The sequence below is a fragment of the Zeugodacus cucurbitae genome, chromosome 2 (genome assembly GCF_028554725.1).
Source record: "Zeugodacus cucurbitae isolate PBARC_wt_2022May chromosome 2, idZeuCucr1.2, whole genome shotgun sequence".
NCBI lineage: Eukaryota > Metazoa > Arthropoda > Insecta > Diptera > Tephritidae > Zeugodacus > Zeugodacus cucurbitae.
In genome coordinates this window covers 41,401,757-41,423,721 of record NC_071667.1, presented here as the reverse complement: position 1 = coordinate 41,423,721, position 21,965 = coordinate 41,401,757, and the positions used below count along the sequence as shown (strand labels likewise).

The following is a 21,965-nucleotide window of genomic DNA, read 5'->3' as shown; positions in this document are numbered from 1 at the left end:
CAAGGCTTCATTAGCAAAAACCCACTCTCACCCTAGTTCAGTAAAAAAGACAGACGAAAAGAGGTTTAACACATTTCATGTTAACGTGCCTAAAAATCAAATAGCTGAACCCTCAAACCACCGAAAAGGTAATAATTACACCACTTCTCAACCCTACCCCGAAGCAGATAGTTGCAAACTTTGCAAAAATCATCATCCAATCCGGGAATGCCCCAAATTTTTAGCAATGAATGTTGAGACCCGCATTTCTACAATCAAAAAGTACGGCTATTGTTACAATTGTTTAGCTACATCACACAGCTACAAGAATTGTATCAGTAAATACTCATGCCGTAAATGTCACAAAAGACATAACACCCTGATACATAGAGAAACTAGACCTCAACCTGAATCAACCCCGGAAACCCCAAAAGCGACCAGTTCAACTGCTGCTACCACGGCAAATACCTCAATACCCACCCAAAATTCAAATCAGCAAGCCTACACCACAACGATACAGTCCACTGAATTCTCAACCCAAGACCCACACAACCCAAGTAGGAAGCAGATATTATTGGGTACTGCAATGGTACAGGTAGAACATAATGGTCAGCGATTCTCAGCAAGAGCACTTATAGATTCAGGATCAGAGGCGACATTTATATCTCAAAGGCTTCAACGAAGTCTGGATATACCTACCCACTCTGTATCAGCACAAGTGACTGGACTAAACAATGCGGTTTCAGCAACTCTTACGAAAATTTGTAAGGTAACGCTTTGTTCACACACAAATTCAAATTACAGAATATCGACTCAGGCATTCATTCTGAATAGCCTTACCGATAATTTACCCTCATACCCGATAGACCCTAATCTGTGTTTAAAGAACCTCGGCTTCACTCTAGCAGATACACAATTCCACAAACCAAGACCCGTGGATATATTAATTGGTAGCGATATATACCCAAATATCATACTGAGTGGAGTAAAACGAAATATTTTAGGTTCACTCCTGGCCCAAGAAACGAAATTCGGATGGATCTTATCCGGACCCATTACCCAACCCACCCAAAACTCTTCAATAGTATCATTCCATAATAAAATGAACCCTGAGTATCTACTCACACGCTTTTGGGAGGTGGAGGAAATCCCAAAGGATTCCATAATTACAACCTCAGACAAGTTTTGTGAGGAAAATTACGAAAAAACTACCCGACGTAGTTCTGATGGGCGCTATGTCGTAACTCTACCATTCAAAGAACCCACAAATATTGATATTGGACAATCTAGACACATAGCATTAGCTCAGTTCCTCAGAAATGAAAAGTCTTTACTCAAAAGACCCAATGTAAAGGCCGAATACGATAAAACAATTATGGAATATTTGGAACTTGGACACATGAAGAGAGTCAAAAATGGATCCACGGATAAAGCGACGCAATATTACTTACCACATCATGCAGTCATTAAACCCGACCGTATAACCACGAAACTGCGTGTGGTATTTAATGCATCTTGCCCCACGTCAAATCATAAAAGTTTAAATGACATCTTACATATCGGACCCACTTTACAAAAGGACCTAGTCATTCTAATTACGAACTGGAGACTCTTCCAATTCGTTTTCAATGCGGACATTCAAAAAATGTACCGGCAAATATTGGTGGACCCTAATCACACTCATTTCCAAAGGATCCTCTTCAGAAAAACCCCAGAAGACACTATTGAGGACTTCGAACTACAAACGGTTACATTCGGTATAAACTGCGCACCATACTTAGCAATCCGAACCCTCATAAAGTTAGCCGATGATGTTCAAAAAACTCACCCATTAGCAGCAAAAATTCTGCGTCAGGAAATGTATGTGGACGACGTTTTAGCAGGAACCCACGACATAACCACCGCAAAATCTGCACGTGATGAACTTATTTCTGCTCTAGAATTCCCAGGATTCACTTTGAGAAAATGGACATCAAATCACGCACACATTCTAAAAGGACTTCCACCCGATCATCTCTTAGACACTGAAACCCTCAACCTCTCGGAACCACAAAACACGAAAACCCTAGGCATTCGATGGAATTCAAAAAAAGATATATTTTTCTTTCTCGTCGACCCAATGGAGAAAAGACCCGCATATACTAAACGTGAAGTTTTATCAGCCATAGCAAAATTATTTGACCCAGCTGGTTGGCTTAGTCCAATTATAATATCGGCAAAAATAATTATGCAACAAATATGGCTTGATAAAACTGACTGGGATGAAAGTTTAAAGCCACTTACCCTTCATCGATGGAATAGCTTCGTGAAAGAATTTGAAAATATAAATCAAATCGAAATACCTCGTTGGACTCACTTCTCTCCATCAGCAATAATCGAATTTCACGGTTTCTCCGATGCTTCAGAGAAAGCATACGCTGCAACACTCTTTATACGAGTCTTAATTGGTGACAAAATATGGACAACTCTCTTAGTATCAAAAACTAGAGTTGCTCCTATTAAAACCCTATCTCTACCCAGATTGGAACTCTGCGGAGCTGTCCTACTAGCTAATCTTACTAACTCTACTCTAACCCAATTAAATGTAACCCAATATAAAAAATATTTCTGGACAGACTCCACAATAGTTCTAGCTTGGTTAAGCAAACCACCCTGTTCTTGGACCACTTTCGTTTCTCACCGAGTCGCTGCGATAATCGAAAAAGTCGGAGTCGAAAATTGGCACCATGTTGAGAGTCAAGACAATCCCGCAGACTTGGCAAGTCGAGGATGCACACCCACGGAACTTCTGAATTGCAAACTTTGGTGGCAAGGACCCGAATGGCTACAACGAGGAAAAGATGAATTTCCAATAACTGATTCTAATTCCTACAACACTACCCTTGAGAATAAACCAGTTAAGACGTTTGCGATCACGACCCATGAGGATATTCTCGAAAGGTTTTCCTCACTACCCAGAGCTATTCGCACCATCGCATACATATTCAGGTTTTGTTCAAACGCCTCACCAAGGAGACGAGAAACTCAATACTCAAACCAAGAGATCACACCGGAAGAATTCAAAATAACACGAATGAAGCTAATCATTCAGACCCAAAAAGCATATTTCCGAGAAGAATATGACGCTCTAACCCATAAAACCCAAATACACAAAAAAAGTTCATTATTAACACTAAAGCCATTCATTGACCCTAAAGGAGTCATGAGAATTGATGGCAGATTAAGCAATTCTGCAGCATTAACGTACAACGAGCGACACCCAATTTTACTACCCTATAGTAGTCGTATATCTAAACTACTAACCCAATTTACACACTTAGTAACCCTACACGGCGGAAATCAACTAGTTCTTCGACTCTTACGATCAGAATTCTGGATACCCAAACTAAAGGTGCTGATTAAAACCACTATTCATCAGTGCAAAACCTGCACCATACATAGAAGGACTCAACAAACCCAAATAATGGCAGCACTCCCAAAGGAAAGAACAACACTAACCCGACCATTTGTTACCACGGGTATCGACTTCGCAGGACCCTATGATATCAAAAACTACACTGGGAGAGCATGTCTAATTACCAAAGGCTATGTATGTGTATTTGTATGTTTCTCGACTAAAGCAATACATCTCGAACCCGTAAGCGATCTCACTACACAAGCATTTCTAGCAGCATTCACCCGTTTCTTCTCCAGGCGTGGATGCCCCGCCAATCTTTATTCCGACAACGGAACAAACTTTGTAGGAGCTTCCCAGTTATTGACTAAAGATCGGCTAGAATTCATTACAACACTTCGAACTAATGTTACAACACAACATAGTCATCAAAACATCTCATGGCACTTCAATCCACCAGGAGCTGCACATATGGGTGGATTATGGGAAGCAGGCGTTAAAAGCTTTAAAACCCACCTAAAAAAGATCGCCAAAGTGCAAAAATTTACCTTCGAAGAATTTGCTACCCTATTAACCCGCATCGAAAGTTGTTTAAACTCTCGCCCAATAAGCCCCACAAACGACGACTCATCAGACTTGGAACCATTGACTCCAGGACATTTCCTAATAGGTACTCCAATACTAACACCAGCCGAACCCAACTTAGAGGATGCTAACTTAAGCATCATTAACAGATGGCAGAAATTGAAAATACTTTACCAACATTTCTGTAAAAGATGGAAGGAAGAATACCTTAAGGAACTCCACAGACGTTATAAATGGAAATACCCCCAGCGTAACGTTGAAGTAAATGATCTTGTTGTCATTCGAAACGAAAACACATCACCAAACGAGTGGAAATTAGGCCGAATCGAAAAGGTGTTTTTCGGTTTGGACAATAATACACGAGTGGTTGAAATCCGCACTGCTCAAGGCACAATAACCCGCCCCATTACAAAAATTGTAATTTTAAGTACAGAATAACTTAACAGTTTTCTTTCTTTTTAGAGAAATGGCACCAACCACCATTAAAACATTAAACGCTCGTCGAAATAGCCTCACGTCCACCATACGGTCCCATAGTGTAACCCGTAGCATTACACCAACGCCTGAAAATGAAACAATGTCGCGACGCATTCGACGTTTCCAAACAACTCTACCCACTATTCGAGAAGAAAATGAAAATTATCACCACAAGACCCGTAAAACTATAACCCACAGAGGAATTACTCATCGTCACGTTGCTTGCGGATTATGTAAAAAGGATCACCGGTTAGCCACTTGTACCATGTACTTGTCGGTTAACATATATAAAAAGTACGAAGTTGTCATCAAATATCGATATTGTGTTAATTGTCTAGCCAGGTCCCACAAGACAGAAGAATGCACAAGTAAGAACCGATGTTCCACTTGCAATGGCAAGCACCACACATCCCTACATGGACACCCCAGATTATACACGGAAAATGAAGGAAAAATAGTAGAGAAACCAGTATCTCAAAAACATCCAATAGAGACCCGATTACCATCCTTGCTGGCTAAACAAATGCTAATACCCACAACAATTATCCGATTGAAATGCGATGGTATGTGGCACAAAGTTCGAGCCCTCTTAAACCCGACCCTCAAAATAACAAACATAGCGGCCGAACTTGTAAAAAAATTGAAACTTCCAATAACATACCTCAACACATATCGCATCTGCAACATACAAATTGGATCAATTAATGATGACAAATTTCGTTCTGAATGCCACTCGATAATCACGCAGCAGTTACCCAAAAAACCTTATGAGCAGGACTTAAGTGACGATGTTCAAACACGCTTTGACCATTTAGTCCTCGCTGACCCACACTTTTATACCAACAGAGAAATGATGATTGAAATTGGAGCAGATGTATACCCACACATTATCCGAAGTGGATTGTTTACCCCTGATAATGGTACAGTGGTAGCACAAAATACAGCATTCGGCTGGACCCTCACTGGAACCCTATGATAACGAAGTACCCTAAGTATTATCATTCAATTCACTCTCATTAATCACATTGAAATATATAAATTATACCCTACTAATCCCATTTTATTTCGCAGATACTGCAAGGCGGCCGGCATGTTTAGCGCAAACAAATACTCCTCTGCATTACTATCAAATACTCCGAAAAGTAATAGAGATGTAATGCAGAGGAGATAAACCGCCACAAACTTCACTAACAACTTTTGCAACAAAACAATACCCGATGAGTTACAAAAACACTTCAACAAATTCGTATTCGTACATAAAATCCCGCGCAAATCGCAAGTGAAATCAGCAAGTGGAAACAAAATATTTAACAAAAAGGAAAAATTAAACATCAACTCAACCCTAAACGTGAAAACGGAGACAACAGAAATTCGACATTAATTTGCGAATATCAAAAGGAGAATATCCCCAACAACCACACATTAATCAACATTAAACAACACAAGGAATTATTCATATACAACACAGGTTATTATAATAAATTTATACTAACATTGGATACTAATTAAATATACATAAAACAATTAACAAATATTGTAAAATCACACCCTCACATATATTTGATGTATACATAAATCGAAATCAAATTGAATATACTGAAATTTTGTAAATTTAAAAATCGAAAGGACAGTAACTTTTCTTTAACGCAACATCGGCCCCAACGTCGATTCAACTCGACATTCACCATACTGAAAAATATACAGCAATATAATGTAATGTATACCTGAACCACAAAATTGCGTTGCAGGGTTGGATAGTTACAATATATTAATATCTAGTTATTTAGTAAAGATTTGTTGTATTAAATGTTTTGGGTGAGAAATGTATTTAAAAATAGGTAGTCCTACGCCATAGCCATAGTTAAGTTTTTAAGCAGGCTTATACCATATATGTATGTATATTTATATATATATGTGGCAACACCATAAAGCTTTATAACTTACAATCGCTAATGCAACCATGCATTTTGACATTTTATTGTGTATTATCCTTCATACTATTGTACCTTTTTATGAACTGTCAATAAATCTTCCCTTTTTCTCATCAACCATCGAGCGTGTAAAAAGTATATCTTGCAATCTAGCTATATTGGTGACCCGCGAACGTAAGTAATTATTTTAAATATTTTCAACGCGAAAATGTTAAATATGCGAACATCCGCGGACACGAATACCGATGGAGAACCTCTTCCATCACAGAATATACCACCACGGATTCCATTGCCGGTGATGTCGGAGGATAACATCGAAGCGTATTTCTTTTCAATGAACTTCTGGTTTGACGTTTTTTCCGACACGGCAAAATTTAACATAGTACTGGCAAGTGTACCTCCAGCAAAATTATTGGAGATGCGTACACTTATCGAAGATGCACCTGCGACAGAAAAATTCAACTACATTCGCCGTAAAATCATCGAAAGCTTCAACGCGTTTTGAAGGAACTCCCATTGGGTGACCGAAGACCTAGCGATTTGTACAATGGAATGCGTCGCACTGCAGGCGCCACGCTCAGCGAGAGTATACTTGACGATCTCTGGGTCAGCCGCTTACCACCGTACGCACAAGCTGCTATCATCGCAACCAACGTTCCAATTAGCGACAAAATTAAAATCGCTGATTCCATCACAGAATGCTTATCTCTGAAGGATGGTGGACATATCTTTGAGGTTAGCTCCGAAACGCAATCGCAGGGTGAGTTGAGTGAAATACGAAATGAAATTGCTGCTCTTTCAAAAAGCGTAGGAAAGTTGTTGCGGAATGGCCAATATACCGAAAGACAGCGCAGTAGATCTCCATCACGTGGAAAACCCGTTATTCAACATGCGCAAAATTTTTGTTGGTATCATGCCAAATTTGGTACAAATGCTACGAAATGTCGGCAGCCGTGCTCTTTTACAGCTGTACCTATTTCTCGTCAATAGGCCAGCTCGGCTAATTCAATATCAGAGCCCGGCAAACACTCTGATATATCAACAGGTCGCCGCCTTTGCATTTATTACACATCAGCGAAACTGAGTTTTTTAATCGACTCAGGAGCTGACATATCCGTCATACCGAGGTCGACAAAATTAGCCAGAGCACGTCCATCGTCACTTTCATTGTTTGCCGCAAATGGTTCACCCGTACATACCTACGGTGAAGTTATACTCAAATTAAATCTAAATCTACGTCGTGAATTTCTATGGAAATTCATAATAGCTGATGTCACGCAGGGTATCCTTGGTGCAGACTTCTTAAGTCATCATGATTTAATCGTCGATTTACAAGGTCAAAGTCTCGTAGATCGCAACACTCTATTCAAAACGCTGTGCTCAGTTACGCAACTTAAACAAGTATCGAATATATCAACGATAAATTTTACGGAAAATTTTTCTGATATTCTAAAGGAGTTCTCCGAAATCACATATCCATCACAACTTGGCATACGTACCAACACGTCAGTAGTTCACCATATTTCAACTACTGGCCCACCAGTATGCTCACGACCGAGACGCTTATCTCCGGAGAAACTCGCAGCTGCACATGCATAATTTGAACTTCTAAGCAAGCTTGGTATTTGCCACCCGTCGAATAGCAGCTGGGCTAGCCCCTTGCATCTAGTCCGCAAGGCTGACGGATCGTGGAGACCATGTGGCGATTACAGGGCTTTGAACGCTAACACGATCCCTGACCGCGACCCGATACCTTTCCTTAAAGATTTTTCAACGATTCTAGCAGGTAAAATGATATTTTCAAAGATAGATTTGCAGAAAGCATTTCACCAGGTGCCGATTTACCCCGATGATATCTGCAAAACCGCCATTACGACGCCGTTTGGTCTATTTGAATTTACTCATATGACATTCGGATTAAGGAATGCTGCACAGACGTTCCAGCGTTTAATAAACGAAGTGCTTCGAGGCTTAGATTTTACATTTGCGTATTTAGATGATGTTTGCATCGCATCAAAATAGATTTATGAACACAAACAACATCTTCGTATAGTATTTAACTGTTTACGAGACTACAATTTAACGATCAATGTCGCCAAATCGCAATTGGGAGTATCTCAACTCGATTTTTTAGGTCATTCAATTACAAAAGATGGCATTCGCCCATTGCCAAGCCGCGTGGAAGCTTTAACAAGCATGAAGCCGCCCAAGATTGCTAAAGAACTTAAACGTTTTTTGGCTATGCTAAATTTTTATCGGAAGTTTCTTCCTAAAGCCTTAGATGATAGTCGGAAATAAGAAAAACGACAACACCGTCTTAAATTGGAATGACGATAATAAACGTCATTTTGAAGCTGCGAAAGCACAACTAGCAAACTGTGCTATGTTAGCTCATCCGCTACCTGACGTAGAACTTTCATTGTGGGTAGATGCCTCTGATTTTTCAGCGGGAGCAGTTTTGAATCAAATGGTAAATGGCGAATTTCAACCTTTAGGATTCTTTTCAAGAAAATTCTCATCAGCTGAAATGCGTTACAGTACGTACGACCGTGAGCTGACCGCGCTATACACCTCCATTCGTCACTTTCGCTACATGTTAGAGGGTCGTAGTTGCCACGCCTACACGGACCATAAGCCGTTAGTATTCGCATTCCGACAACAATTGCATACAGCTTCCGACCGTCAAGTTAGGCAGTTGGATTTCATATCACAAATCACTACTGATATCAGACATGTTAAATGTGAAAATGTAAATGTAACCGCTGATCTTTTATCGCGAATTCATTCACTTACGACCGGTGTAATAGACTATGACGCCCTCGCCGTGGATAACGAAAACGACGAAGAGTTACAAGCACACCTGAATGGCACCATTCGGCATTCACTAAAATTGAAACCTTTCACGATACCTCCAAGCACCAGAAAAGTTTTTTGTGATATATCAACCGGACGTATTCGTCCCTTCGTAACATCAAAATTTCGACAAAATTTTCTTCAGGCCACACACAATCAGTCGCACCCTGGCACACGCGCCACTGTGAAATTGATGGTTGACAGATTTGTTTGGCCATGCATTGGGAGAGATAGCAGATCTTTTGCAAGATGTTGCATTCAGTACCAACGGTGTAAAGTCATTCGACACAACAAAAGTTTACTTCAACGCAGAACAAATCCCAGTAGCCGATTTGGACATTGGCATATCGACATTGTTGGACCGTTTCAATATCAGAAGGCAATCGATATTGCTTTACAATAATTGATCGATTTACGCGGTGGCCAGACGCTATTCCGATTCCAAATATGACAGCTCCAGTTGTAGCAAAGGCTTTGCTAAGCGGCTGGATTTCTCGTTTTGGAGTACCCATCGACCTAACATCGGATCTCGGTCGTCAATTCGAGAGCGCTATATTCCAACAATCACTAAAATATTTGGGAGTGACCCATTTAAAAACCACACCGTATCATCCACAATGTAATGGACTAATAGAACGATGGCAATGCACATTAAAATCTGCAATTTTATGTCATAAACTAGACCAGTGGACAACCTATCTGCCGCTTATACTGCTTGGACTACGTTCAACATATAAAGAAGACTTCGGTTCTACTCCATCTGAATTGGTATATGGAACATCATTGCGATTACCTTCAGAATTTTTTATCGAACAACCCAGCAATCAAAACCAAACAGAAATCTTAGTGGAGCTACGCCGTATCATGCGAGAATTGCGTCCTGTTAATACAGCTTGGCATACTAAGCAAAACATTTTTGTTCATGGCGATCTCAAATATTGTGAACAAGTTTTCATCCGCGATGACTCTATCAGGCCGTCGTTATCAGCACCGTATTTGGGACCATACAAAGTTTTGAGCCGCTCATCTAAGTATTTCGAAGTGGAAATAAACGAGAACAAAGTCAAAGTTTCCATCGATCGTCTTAAGCCAGTTTTCACACCACCTACGACTTACTAGAAGGAGGGTACTGTGGCAACACCATAAAGCTCTATAATTTACAATCGCTAATGCAACCATGCATTTTGACATTTTATTGTGTATTATCCTTCATACTATTGTACCTTTTTATGAACTGTCAATACATCTTCCCTTTTTCACATCAATCATCGAGCATGTAACAAGTATATCTTGCAATCTAGCTATATATATTTATTATGCGTGAAACATAGCGATAATAGAACCATTGATTTATTGGTCATCAAACATATCTTAGGCCATCAGGGCCTATGTGGGTAATTGCTCCAAAGACATGCTTCTATCGATTTGCTGTTCCAAACCAATGGGACTATGCAAAATTTACGCGTCGTTTTCGTTCATAGTAAGGGGGGTACTTGTGTGTTTCTCTGACAGTCCAGATTCTCTCAACGCCGGGAAATTGTGCTTTTGATTATTTGGACATTAAATTTATCTTGAATTTAGTGTTAAGTGGGAGTTGAACTTCTTTTTGGGTCTCTTCAGGAGTTTATTGCTGTTCGAGTTTAAAATCTGGATATTCTTTAAGACATAAAAGACTATTTTATTTTTAATATTCGAAATTATTCACAATTAAGTTTTTAGCTAAAAAAAAAATAACGGTAAATATAAAAAATGTTTTTATAATTTTCTTCAAACGTTTATCAAAAAGTAGAGTTGCTAAATAGCTGGTAACAGCTGTACATGTATGCATACATGATTTTTGGACATACGTTCTTTTAATTGTAAACAATTTATATACACTTGATCTCCTTTTTGCACGGTTAACTGGGACAGTAAATTACTCGTGTAAAAAAAAAACCGTGCAAAAAAATCAAATTTTTATATAAAACTCACTATTGGGACCAATTTAAGAAAAAAATCGTGCAAAAAATAGAAAACGTGTAAAAAAGATCTAATTTTACATGAAAATCTATCTATTCGTACAGTGAGAATTTACACTGTTGTTGTTGTTATAGACTTTTCTGGTATTATACATATGTATGTACATATTACTGTTAGAAGGAACAAACAATAACTATTCTGGGAATGGTAAAAAATAATACATTTCAAAGTTCCGTCATTAATCGCTGTGTCTTCTTTTTTCTTACTTCTTCATACAGCTTCATTTATTTGTTTACGTATTGAAATTGTTGCAACCTTTTCAATGGCTTTCGAATCTAAGATTTGTATTTTTTAGTTTAAACCTAATTTAGAATTTATTAAATTCTATTAACAGCAATGGATTTGTGACGTATTGACGTATGGAATTTTGATTTTATTGCAAAAAAGTATACAATTAAAATAAAAAATCCGTGTGATAAAAGTAAAATCGTGTAAAATTGGTATCTTGAAAGTGTTCAAAAACACCGTGTAAAAAAAAAACCGTGCAAAAAAAACCGTGCAAAAAGGAGATCAACTGTATTTATTTCATTGAAGTCAAGTCAAGTTGCCAAAAATGTTTAATTTTTCTTTAAGTACTTCTTCATTGTGTTCTATGTTCATAAGATATGCCGCTAAAAAGGATTTAATGTCTGCTGACTGATGAACATAAAACTGGGCGAAAGCTTTGCTTAAAGTTGTACCCATTTGACATTTTATTTCTTCGACGAGACCGTCAACTATATGGAGTGTTTTATCTGCATATTAAAAGATACCATCAATGTTTAAAAAAATTTAAATTTACACATACATACTCTGTGGTAGCCAATCATAATCTTTAAAACAGCAACAATTATTTGCATCTACTAAATTACAAATTTGGAAAAACGATTCAAGCTCTGTTTCGCATTTCTTTATTAGGGTAACTTCTTTCACAAAGAGTTTATGCATTTCGCAAATATCTTTTTCGCAGTTATTAATTACAACTGGATCGTCAGATTTTATAGCATATCTTTTTAAGTAATCAACGGTGTTTTCATAAAACTGTCTAAAATTGCATTTTTCAGCATTTAAACCGACGATGCACCGACGTGCGTTGCCAATTATTTCTTCGCGGTTCTTCTTTAGTTCTTCAATTTTTTTTGAAAAGCATTCATTTAGATCGTACATTGTGGTAATTTTTCGAGTAAAAAATATAATTTTTTCAGATCCTTGACATTCATTTTTGCTTTCCCTCGAAAACCCAAAATTTATTTTGTCCATCTGCTCTTTAAATTCATATTGCAGATTACGTAACTCCGTGTTTATGCGTCTCAAATCATTATCGTGGCAGATAAGTGTACTCAAAATTTCATGGATGCAATTTCTATGTGGATTAGGTAACTTTTCTCTGCAGGCAGTAAGCATTTTTGATATTTTGTATAAAAATATTAATTTTAATTAATAATTACTTTGAAAACTGGCTATGTTATGTTTATGAAAGAAAACAAAGCAGCTGCTTGGTACGACAAATTATTATAATGATTCAGTTATATAAGCTTGCGTCGTTAGACCACAAACAAATATCCATAATTGTTTTATGTTATGTCATCGATGGCGAATGGAATGGAATTTGTCTTTTTATACCAACATACATACAAAAGTAAAATTTTAAAATTACCTATACGCACGTAAATTTTATAAAAATGTTCAACATTACGTTATATAAAACTGGAAGTAACCACTCCAGTGAGTATGTTAAATATTGCTGCCACAAATTTGTACTTGTACGAAATAACAATTAATATTAATAATAATAATAATAATTACATTCATATTTATAACGAGTGTTTGTTTAAGCGTGTGTTTTATAATGACGCAACAGTTTTTTCGGATTTGGTACCTTTTTACAGCTGTTACTTGATTTATACTAAGTTTGTTTTGCCATTATTTACTGTGAAACAACGTTAATTGCTGATGTATTACAAATAATATAAATATTTTAAAATTTAATACACATTTGTATTTAGGTTAAAATTTTGTATGAGAGAATATTTTAGCACTTTAGCATTTGTATCAAAAACTAATTAATTAATTTTAATATTTTTTTGGATTCGAGTGGTGGGAATTCATATACATATATTTATATATATTTATTGTTAGCAAATTATTTTCATTTTGTAATAAAACTAAATATAAAGGCGCACGAGTTGGTGTATATTTAAAGGATTGTATTTTGTAGTCAAAATATGTACATATATACACACCATATATGTACATGCATTACATTATTTATTTGTTATATGAAATATTTTGACTATTATTCTATTCTTATTATTTAAAAACTAACAGACTTCTCCGGCTTCGCACGGGTTTAAACAAACATTTCAAGAGTTATAAGTTTTTACACACTTATATACACTCTACCAAACATATGTATGTACTTTCCCGTTTCTTGTGTGGGTTAATTTTTTTTAAATAAAATGAAATAAATTCGAACATGAATTTTTATTTTATTTGCAATGAGCTAAAACTTGATTACGACCCCAAGCATTTGGTGCCCGTTTTTCTCTCTCTGATTATGAAGGCGCTGGGAACGTTCAGAATTCGACGCCCTTGTGCGAGCTTGTATATTTCTAATATTTTGTTCTTCAGGCCACTGCACACGCTCCGTACTCGCACGGGTTTAAACAAATATTTCAAGAGTTATAAGTTTTTACACACTTATATACACTCTACCAAACATATGTATGTACTTTCCCGTTTCTTGTGTGGGTTAATTTTTTTTAAATAAAATGAGATAAATTCGAACATGAATTTTTATTTTATTTGCAATGAGCTAAAACTTGATTACGACCCCAAGCATTTGGTGCCCGTTTTTCTCTCTCTGATTATGAAGGCGCTGGGAACGTTCAGAATTCGACGCCCTTGTGCGAGCTTGTATATTTCTAATATTTTGTTCTTCAGGCCACTGCACACGCTCCGTACTCGATTCTCAACCGCGTACTTGGGAGGTCTTCAAATTTTGTTCAGCAAGCAGCTGCGAGCGCTCGTAACTCGACTCTCTGGCACGCGATTGTGATGCGAAGAGAATGACTTGAAAGACAATTTTCAGTTTCAGATTAAGATTCTCCATCACGGAGAACCTGGGAACTATTTCCAAAGTTGAGAATCTAGCAATAAATATAACCTCGGAGTGAATGTAGCTTTCCAATGGCGAAGGAATTTTTGAAATCGGCATAGTAGTTTTTGAATTTATTCATTACAAACATACATACAAATCTTTCCTCTTTATAATAGTATTATAGATGATTGGAAAATACTTTTTATTTCGAAATGAAAAGTGGTTTATTGTTTTCCATATTTTATTATATGAGTTAGCTATGTTAAAGTAACCAATAATTTTATGTTATAATTTTAGTACAATTGTTTTTAAAGGGTGATTTTTTAAGAGCTTGATAACTTGATTTTTAAAAAAAAAACGCATAAAATTTGCAAAATCTCATCGGTTCTTTATTTGAAACGTTAGATTGGTTCATGACATTTACTTTTTGAAGATAATTTCATTTAAATGTTGACCGCGGCTGCGTCTTAGGTGGTCCATTCGGAAAGTCCAATTTTGGGCAACTTTTTCGAGCATTTCGGCCGGAATAGCCCGAATTTCTTCGGAAATGTTGTCTTCCAAAGCTGGAATAGTTGCTGGCTTATTTCTGTAGACTTTAGACTTGACGTAGCCCCACAAAAAATAGTCTAAAGGCGTTAAATCGCATGATCTTGGTGGCCAACTTACGGGTCCATTTCTTGAGATGAATTGTTCTCCGAAGTTTTCCCTCAAAATGGCCATAGAATCGCGAGCTGTGTGGCATGTAGCGCCATCTTGTTGAAACCACATGTCAACCAAGTTCAGTTCTTCCATTTTTGGCAACAAAAAGTTTGTTAGCATCGAACGATAGCGATCGCCATTCACCGTAACGTTGCGTCCAACAGCATCTTTGAAAAAATACGGTCCAATGATTCCACCAGCGTACAAACCACACCAAACAGTGCATTTTTCGGGATGCATGGGCAGTTCTTGAACGGCTTCTGGTTGCTCTTCACCCCAAATGCGGCAATTTTGCTTATTTACGTAGCCATTCAACCAGAAATGAGCCTCATCGCTGAACAAAATCTGTCGATAAAAAAGCGGATTTCACATTTCGAACCGAACACTGATTTTGGTAATAAAATTCAATGATTTGCAAGCGTTGCTCGTTAGTAAGTCTATTCATGATGAAATGTCAAAGCATACTGAGCATCTTTCTCTTTGACACCATGTCTGAAATCCCACGTGATCTGTCAAATACTAATGCATGAAAATCCTAACCTCAAAAAAATCACCCGTTACATTGCTTAACATTAATTGCAAGTGTTCCACGTTTGCAGAAATCCGTGAGGTCTTTTGAGTGTGTTGCCTTCTAAACATTTTGATGTCCTTATTTCTGGACTCTGTAGCTTCTTCAGACAACTCTCCAATGGACACAACTATGTAATTTATAACGTCTGGGGTATAAATTAAAAAAATGTACTGAGGGTGGTAGATAGTACCAAGAATACAAATTGATGAGCTATTTGGCTGTGTCAAATGTATACTCTGCAAATTTGTCTACATTGATTTTGTAACCTAATGTATATATCGAATATTTACAAACGTCTAAACATGCACCGATAAGAGGCGCCTACCAAAATTAAATCACAAAATGGAAAGCATGAACAAAATGATAATTTTAACTTAATAAGTACCTCAGGAAAATTGATATTTGTGCACTATTATGTTATTTTTCTAAATTTTTATTCAACCTTTGCATATTTTATTCATTTTTTTTTGTTAGATGTTACTAAGTTGTATTTAAAGAAACAAAAACGTATACCATGCTGAAAGAAAAATTAACCAAATTAATAAAATTTCATTTTATACCATAGAAAATAGCTATTTGTGCAAAATTAAAATTTTTAGTTAAGTTTTGCCTCAGCAAACGTGATAAATTCACTGTCCAGCAATTCCATATATATATCATACAACTCGGGACAAGGCAAATGGGAGACTTCTCTTTGGCGCTAAGAGCAGCCCACATCATTAGAGATCCACCGCCATGTTTGCGCTTATAGTAAGTAAGTTAACACAATTGATTGTGAAATTCGCAAACATCGGTCAATAACTTTCACCTGCAATCGATGAACTGCTGACTCTGCATCAGTTATTGACTCCGCAAACGCATCCGTTCAAATGCTGACTCCGCATCAGCATATTTGTAATTGGGGACAAACATCAACGTGACCAGCAAATAACATAAGTTTGATTTAGGCTTAAGAAGTATTTTGTATTCAGTCTTTAGTAGACAGTCTTGAGTCGACAACAGCTTTTAGTTGGAGTCTTTAATGGACAGTCTTAGTCTTTAGAAGTCAGAACTGAAAACGCAACATATCAAATCACCCGTGGAAAAGACGGCTGAAAAAGTAACATATCAAATCACCCGTGGAAAAGACGGCTGTAAAAGCAATATAATAATACTACATCAATCGCCCGTGGAAAGACGCCGAAGCAACGTAGTATTACTACCTCAAACCTCAAATCCGTTAAAGGACGATAGGAAACACTTGACTGGACGAGCTGGTAAAACACCCAAGAAGTGTCAGGATCCTGTAGGAAGGAGACGTACACTCTAAACGTGCGCACCGTGGGAGCTTTAGTAGGTACTAACCAAACTAGAGGATACCCTAGGCACCAAGAGGCTAACAAGTAAGAATTAGAAGCTAAGAAAATATTAAGAGTTAAAAATTTTGAGAAAGAGAAAAGGAAACTTCAAAAAAATAATAAAGATATTAAAAAGAAGTAAGAAAATTTTACAAATTAAAAATTTTATGAAATAAAAAAAAGAAACATAAAAAATAATAAAGAAATTAAAAGGAAGAAAGCAAATTAATAAGCTTAAAATTTGATTAAAAAAAGGAATTTTTAATATACTAAAAAAAGTGAGAAAGAAAAACACATATATTTTAAAGAATTTAAATTTTATTCTTTTATTTCTTTTTATTATTTTAGAAATTAAACAAAAATAATAATAAGGAAAATACAATAAGGAAATACATACATACGTAAGAATTAACAAAAAGAAAGATAACAAATAAATAATTATTTTTAAGAAAACATTTTAAAAAAATTTTAAGGAAAATTTTTTTAGTAACATTTATCTACATTTAAAATTTTAATTGTATATTTACTAACCCTAACTAACTTTATAACAAATACATAACAACGGGCTCGTACAGCCAATAAAAAAAAACTTAACAATATGTCAAACCCAAATAACCTAATCCGACCTCCGGTACTTAACGCTGCTCCTCAGCAATCAGCTTCTTCCTCTCCCAATAACTTTAATATGGACCAGTTAACCACGATCATAACTGGAGTTGTTAACAACATATTAAAACAAGAAGGACGAAATATAGTCCAAACCCAAATGCTAATTTTTCAGACATTACTGACGTAACCATTGACACAAACCTTTCCCACAATATAACTGAACTTGATAAATTCCAGATGTTGTAAGATGCCTTCGCGATTTCTCAGATAATCCAGGAGATTTTAACTCTTGGAAAAAAAGTGTAGATCGAATCCTTCAGATCTATGAACCTCTGAGAGGAACGTCAAAATATTACGGCATCCTCAATGTTATAAGAAATAAAGTCGTAGGAAATGCCGATATGGCCCTCGAATCTTATAACACGCCATTGGACTGGGAGGCAATTTCAAGATGCCTTACCCTCCACTACGCTGATAAGCGAGATTTAGGTACCATTGAGTACCAAATGACTTCTTTGGTGCAAGTTAACCACACCATACAAGAATTCTACCAGAGAGTGTATTCGCACTTATCTCTCATTCTAAACAAAATCGGATGCATGGAAGTTGGTCCAGAATCTATGCATCTACTTACACGCACTTACCGAGACAAAGCTCTCGATACATTTATTCGGGGATTAAAAGGTGATTTGCCAAGACTTCTTGGTATGAGAGAACCAGTTGATCTCCCTCAAGCACTTCACTTAAGCTTAAAACTTCAAAATCAAAACTATCGTTCGCACTACGCGCTAATCAATAATAACCAAATTAGGAAACATCAAGATATTCGACCACCTCTCCCACCCAGAAAGCAGAACAACGTATTTTATCCAAAGTTAACATATATTCCGAGGCCACAGATGCCTTCACAAAATTTAACGTATCATCAACGTCATCAGGCTCCTCCAAATAATTTTCGCAATATGCAAAATTATAAACCATTTGGCCAACCACCTACCAAACCCCAATTTCCACGACCAGAGCCAATGGATGTCGACCGCTCCTTACATTCAAGAGCAGTCAATTACATGAATAGACCCCAAAAAAAAAATTCAAAAATTCTAAAAATGTTAATCGATACAGGCTCAGGTAAAAATTATATACAGCCCTGCCACGTAGTAAAACAAATACTAAATGACGAACCATTTTTGCAAAATCTATTGCAGGACAGATGAAAATTACTCACTATACAACCACAAATTTATTCGGCAATAAAGACACTACTTTGAAATTCTTCCTTCTCCCTACATTAAATTCTTTTGACGGTATAATTGGAAATGATAGCCTTAAAGAAATGCGTGCCACCGTTAAAACTTATGATAATACTACGTATACATTAGGTAATGGCACTAAAATTAAAATTAAACAAAAATTATCTCCGACAGTTAATAAAATAGACGTAAGACGATCATATTACAGCTACACAAAAACAGTACATAAACCATCTAACTACAAAATATCCTAATCTTTTTACCGAACCAGATGAAAAACTTACTTATACCACCAGGAGAAATTAGAACTTCTTATCCTTTGGCAATGAGAGATTTCGTTCAAAATGAAATAGGAAACTTACTAAAAGATGGAATCATTAGGCCATCGCGATCACCCTACAACTTAACTGTGTGGGTTGTACCAAAACAATTAGATGCATCAGTACAAAAAAAATACAGATTGGCAATTAAACACATTAACAATAGCAGATAGATACCCCATTCCAGAAATCAACGAAGTAATTTCACAGCTAGGAAATAATAAATATTTTTCAGTTCTTGATTTGAAGAGTGGCTTCCACCAGATTCCCTTGAAGGAATCTGATATCGAGAAGACGGCATTTTCAGTCAATAACGGCAAATTCGAATTCACTCGACTTCCTTTCGGACTGAAGAATGCACCAGCAATCTTCCAAAGAATCATATAGGAAAATTTTGTTATGTCTACATAGATGACATAATAGTTTTTGGCAAAGATGAACAAAGCCACTTCCGAAATGTTGAAAAAATTTTTCACACGCTCGAAAAAGCAAACATGAAGGTCCAACTGGACAAATGTGAGTTTTTTAGAAAAGAAGTCGAATTTTTAGGTTTCATAATATTCCAAAAGCTAATCCTGCCAAAGTAAAATCAATTCAAGAATTTCCATGTCCAAGAACGTTGAAGGACTTAAGGTCCTTTCTTGGTCTATCAAGTTACTATCGACGCTTCATCAGAGATTACCGAAGAAAGCTACGCCGCAAATGAAAAAGAAATGCTGGCAATTATTTGAGCTCTCACCTCACTTAGAAATTATGTTTATGGATCAGTGAAAGTTGTAATTTTCACAGACCACCAACCGCTTACATTTGCATTGAGTAATAAAAATCACAATGGAAAAATTAAGAGATGGAAGTGTATCTTAGAAGAATACAACTACGAGATGAAATACAAACCAGGAAAAACGAATATCGTAGCAGACGCACTCTCTAGACCTCCACAGACTGACATCAATGTTCTAACAACTACCGACCATAGTGATGAAAGCTCAGCACATCACCTCACCCCAGCCACAGAAGCACCGATAAATGCTTTTAAAAACCAAATTTTCTTATTATCAGGGAATGAAGAATGAAGCTATGCATTTCAAATCCCATTTCCATCCTATCACATACACACAATTACAAAACAAAATTACTCGACAATGGACAAGCAGAAATACAAGACGGAACATTCAGACAAATACACATCATTGATTTGGACAAATACGAATATTTTTTGAAAATCACCTATAACGAAATAACTACTCAAATCCCCAGAAATAATTTCCTATATCCTATACTAAAACACGAAACTATCCAAACCTTTGAAATCCTAAACGCACTTAAACCTATCTATAATAATAAAATGAGAAGACCAATTGATATATTGGGAACGGCATGGAAATATATTGCCGGTCATATGCTGATCATGAAGATCTAAATATAATAACTAATAATTTAAATAATCTGAATAACAATAACGATAAACAAGTAATCATAAATAACTTATTTGAAACACGAATGAATAATATAACTAACATAGTAAATAAGATGTCAAACTATATAAAAAGGACGAAAATCTTATAACGGAAAATCTAATAAATTTGCAAAATAAAATAAGATTAATAAAAGAAGAATTAGTAAATATAAGATATGCCATTCAATGGGCCAAAAATAATATTATAAATTCAGTGATGTTAAGTAAAGAAGAGATTGAACTGTCAATAAAAAAATTAACAGAGGAAAAAGTACCGTTTAAAAATGCCGAAGAGGCATTAGAATCATCTAAAATAAATGTGTTAAGTAAAGGTACAGAAATTTTATATATGGTAAAAATACCACTAACGCTAGAAGAAACATTTAAAAGAATTATTATAAGACCAGTAAAAAGAATTAATAATTAAAACAAATTATAAAGAAATACTAAAAGGAAAAAATGTATCTTACGGAATTAAAACACGACATTATATGACATCAATGGAACGCAAGTGGTAATATTCCACAATTAAAATCAACAACCAGACATTTAATAATTTTGAAGTAAAAACGATCGAGACAATCCCCGCAGCACTACAGTTAACCCTATCAGAGAAGGACCACATAGAGTTACTCTCACTAGGAGCTCTAAAGGATTTACATATAAATAATTTACAGCGTTTCAACTTCCTTAAATAGGCAACATTGTCCTATGGAAGCATACTAACAGCAACATTTTCCGTAATTATCATACTTATTATTTTCTTCAAAAAGCGGTCCGTAGAAATCCACTATGTTGAGAAAGAAGTAATAGAATCAAGTACAAGTCCAGAAGTTACAGCACCAAAAGAAAAATCTGAAACATACGTAAATTTTAATAGCCTACCATTCTATTGAAGATCGAAGACGATCAAATTTAAGAGGGAAGGAGTTAACACAATTGATTATGAAATTCGCATACATCGGTCAGTAACTTTCACGTGCAATCGATGATCTGCTGACTCTGCATCAGTTATTGACTCCGCACACGCACCCGTTCAAATGCTGACTCGCATCAGCATATTTGCAATTGGGGACAAACGTCAACGTGACCAGCAAATAACATAGGTTTAATTTAGGCTTAAGAAGTATTTAGTATTCAGTCTTTAGTAGACAGTCTTATCTTATAAATCTTATAAGCTTTTTACACTTTTGATTCATATTTTAGACTTAAGTCTCCTTTCAAAATTTGTTGTACATGTTGTCTTGGCACTTATAGACCAAATTCCACTTTAATTTGGAGCAACTCCATTTGGTGCCATTTGGTACGTTCATTTATCGAATATTTTTGTTCAGTACGCTTATGTTTTTTGTATTTCTCGGGGTTTCTAAAAAGTTTCGTATGCTTTTTCGATGCCACATTACTTC

At 36.2% G+C, this 21,965-nt stretch overlaps 2 protein-coding genes across 2 annotated transcripts; one reads left to right on the top strand and one right to left on the bottom strand.

Annotated features, from left to right (window-relative positions):
• Positions 1 to 3,862: 3,862 nt before the first annotated feature.
• Positions 3,863 to 6,000, top strand: LOC128922577 (uncharacterized). Its single transcript, XM_054233570.1, has 2 exons — positions 3,863 to 5,427; positions 5,507 to 6,000. Exon 1 carries the CDS (start codon positions 4,425 to 4,427, stop codon positions 5,409 to 5,411), a length of 987 nt encoding a protein of 328 aa, XP_054089545.1. The 5' UTR covers positions 3,863 to 4,424; the 3' UTR covers positions 5,412 to 5,427; positions 5,507 to 6,000.
• A 5,590-nt stretch (positions 6,001 to 11,590) lies between these two features.
• On the bottom strand, positions 11,591 to 12,659 carry LOC105220194 (uncharacterized). Its single transcript, XM_011196606.3, has 2 exons — positions 12,030 to 12,659; positions 11,591 to 11,972 (listed from the first exon to the last, which is right to left on the bottom strand). The coding sequence occupies exons 1-2, from the start codon at positions 12,619 to 12,621 to the stop codon at positions 11,773 to 11,775; spliced, it is 792 nt and encodes a 263-aa protein (XP_011194908.1). The 5' UTR covers positions 12,622 to 12,659; the 3' UTR covers positions 11,591 to 11,772.
• Positions 12,660 to 21,965: the final 9,306 nt, after the last annotated feature.